This window comes from Montipora capricornis, chromosome 14 (genome assembly GCF_036669925.1).
Source record: "Montipora capricornis isolate CH-2021 chromosome 14, ASM3666992v2, whole genome shotgun sequence".
NCBI lineage: Eukaryota > Metazoa > Cnidaria > Anthozoa > Scleractinia > Acroporidae > Montipora > Montipora capricornis.
The window spans coordinates 3,595,549-3,598,048 of NC_090896.1; the positions used below are offsets into that span (position 1 = coordinate 3,595,549).

General features: G+C 39.6%; 1 protein-coding gene across 1 annotated transcript in view; it reads right to left on the bottom strand.

The window, feature by feature from the left end:
- Nucleotides 1-170: 170 nt before the first annotated feature.
- The window catches only part of LOC138032177 (M-phase-specific PLK1-interacting protein-like), a 2,594-nt gene continuing 264 nt past the window's right edge, over nt 171-2,500 (bottom strand). The window contains 2 exon segments of the mRNA XM_068879782.1: nt 171-932; nt 2,378-2,500. The exon segment at nt 2,378-2,500 is cut by the window's right edge and continues 264 nt beyond it. Of these exon segments, the coding sequence (XP_068735883.1) occupies nt 804-932; nt 2,378-2,500 (252 nt within the window). The 3' untranslated portion in view covers nt 171-803.

The following is a 2,500-nucleotide window of genomic DNA, read 5'->3' on the forward strand; positions in this document are numbered from 1 at the left end:
CAATATGGCCGCCGTGTGACAAGAGCGACTGGGTTAATGGAGGGGACAGTTTTCGACTGATTAACCCACTGACTGCTCAGGCACCCCAGGACGTCCCCAGGTGACGATTAAAATTATCTGGCGTTAGACAGAGTAAAATCTTTTAATTCTCTTTCCCAGGAGTCAATGGGTTATGATTTTAACACACAACTTTATTCAAAGAAATTATGTTACTTTATTTACACTTTCTACAAAAGTGCCACTATTGATTTTTGAAACAAGTGCAAAATTAATGAAACATAAAAACATTAGGCCTGCCACCCTAAATTGTATCCCAGCATGAGTGTAAAAATTCTTGCTATGTTTGCCTGTTCTTGATTCAAATAAAAAGACATTATACTCTTCTGAAAATCTGAGATTTACAAGAGACTTGGGCAGTTGGAGAATAGTTTTAGACCACAATGAGCTCTTGACCTTGAACAATTTTGAAAAACCTCTTCTCTTTATGCGAATCACCATCTACATTCAGGATCTGATGAACACTTGGATGCCCTCTTAAGTAGTTTTCCTCTTAATAGACCAATGATAATCCTGTTCTTAAAGCTGGACTAGCCCACAGTGGAGGTTAATACATGGAAAAAATCATATTTGAAAATACTCTCCAGACTATAACTCCACTCCATGTTCATATCCATCACAACCACAAGAGAAAACAAAAATGGCCCATTGAGTTCTATCACTTTTAATGCTCGTGGGACAGCTTCCTGCTTGGTTTAGAACATGGCGAATAAAAATATACAGAAAATATACAGTCTTTTGAAACATCAGCTGGATTGTTCTTCCTTTTCTTTGTATTTTTCTTCCAGTTCTTTCCAAGGATCTTCAACCATGGCACGACTGTAATAAGCTTCAACTCCGGGGGAACCATCGCTTCCTCTAAAGCCACCACTCTTCTGTGTAATAACAAAGAATATTACAGATTGTGGTTTGGCTTCTTGCAGCTTCTTCAATAACAGTGCAACACGCCTTACCGTGGCCACCGATCAGGATGTGTAAATTTGATTGACCATCATGCCTCTTTGCAAAGATCGCACAGTTGTAAGTTGAACACCATTGCATAGGTTGTTGAGTATTTATTTTAAAAGTAATTGTCAAATGTGAAAGTTTGTTGGGTGGCCACGGTAAGGCGTGTTGCACTGTAACTATTACCTTATATAATAAAAGTTACACATAGCTTTGTTTCCCTTAAACTCATTCATTCCTCAGGTGCCCTAGAATGCCCCCTCCTAATGGAGGGGAGCTCAAGCGCCGTAGGACACCCCAAGATGACGAGTAAAATCATCTCAGACTGGCGTCAAACATGGTAAAATCTGCTACCTGTAAGTCTCAGAGGTCAACGGGTTAAGAGCGATGTCCAGAGGTCACTTTCATCAAAATTAAATACTGAATTTTAATTTAATGGGTTTATGAGAGCTCAACTCGTATTTTTGTCAGCTAGGCGTAAGAAACTGGCTTGCGTGCATAAGATCTATATTTTCTGTCCAAAGGCACAAGACTCAAACAGAATGTGTAAGAATAATGGCATGTATCATTGACATGCTGTCTCAAATGCACATATATTCAGGTATCCACTTTGGGTTTGGACGTTACCACATAAGCAATGTGAGACATCGATAGTTTAATTAAGATCAAGAACATTAATTAAGCTCACAGTGCAACGCGCCTTACCGTGGCCATCCAACAACATTTGACAATTAAGTGTAAATACGTCAATTCAACAACCCATGCAACGGTTTTCAACTTACAACTGTGCGAACTTTGCAAGGAGGTGTGACTGTCAATGAAATTCACTCATCCTGATTGGCAGACAATTTGTAAAAAACTTTGTTGGGTGGCCACGGTAAGGCGTGTCGCACTGTAAATTCAGACAAGAGAAGTGTCAAGGTAAGATTGGGGTTGGTTTTGGCGGTTATTTGTTAAACTTCCTCTTTACTGGTTAACTTCATGTCTTCACCATATGCAAGGAAGGTGGAGCATACCTGCCAGATGGGGCAAATAGGTTCGCAGGGAACACTTAAATTTCACGTCAAATTAACTCTAAATTAATCCTAAATAAAGATTAGATTCAGGTCAAGGTTAGTTTTATATGTTGTATGAAGCTCTTTATCATCCCTCGCTGGCATATTGTCTGAACAGCTTCTCCTATTAATAATATATGATCATCCCATTTTTTATCTGCACCTCACTCTCCCCTTCGGGATGGTGTCAGATGAAAACACATATTTTGTCATCTCCCTTTAAAATATAAAATCGAAAGAGCTGTTATTTTGTAAGCTACTTTGGAAGTTAAAGTTGTGGACAAAAATGGAATGACTCTGATCACCTTAACTTCACGCACCTTATGTCTTCGTTGTGGTTGAAATCCCGTGGGTCGAAACCCTGATCTTGGTCCTTGCATTTGCCCCCCTTTTGGCTGAAACACTTGTTGTTGTCCCCAAGGAGGAGGGTTCTTACCAAAAGG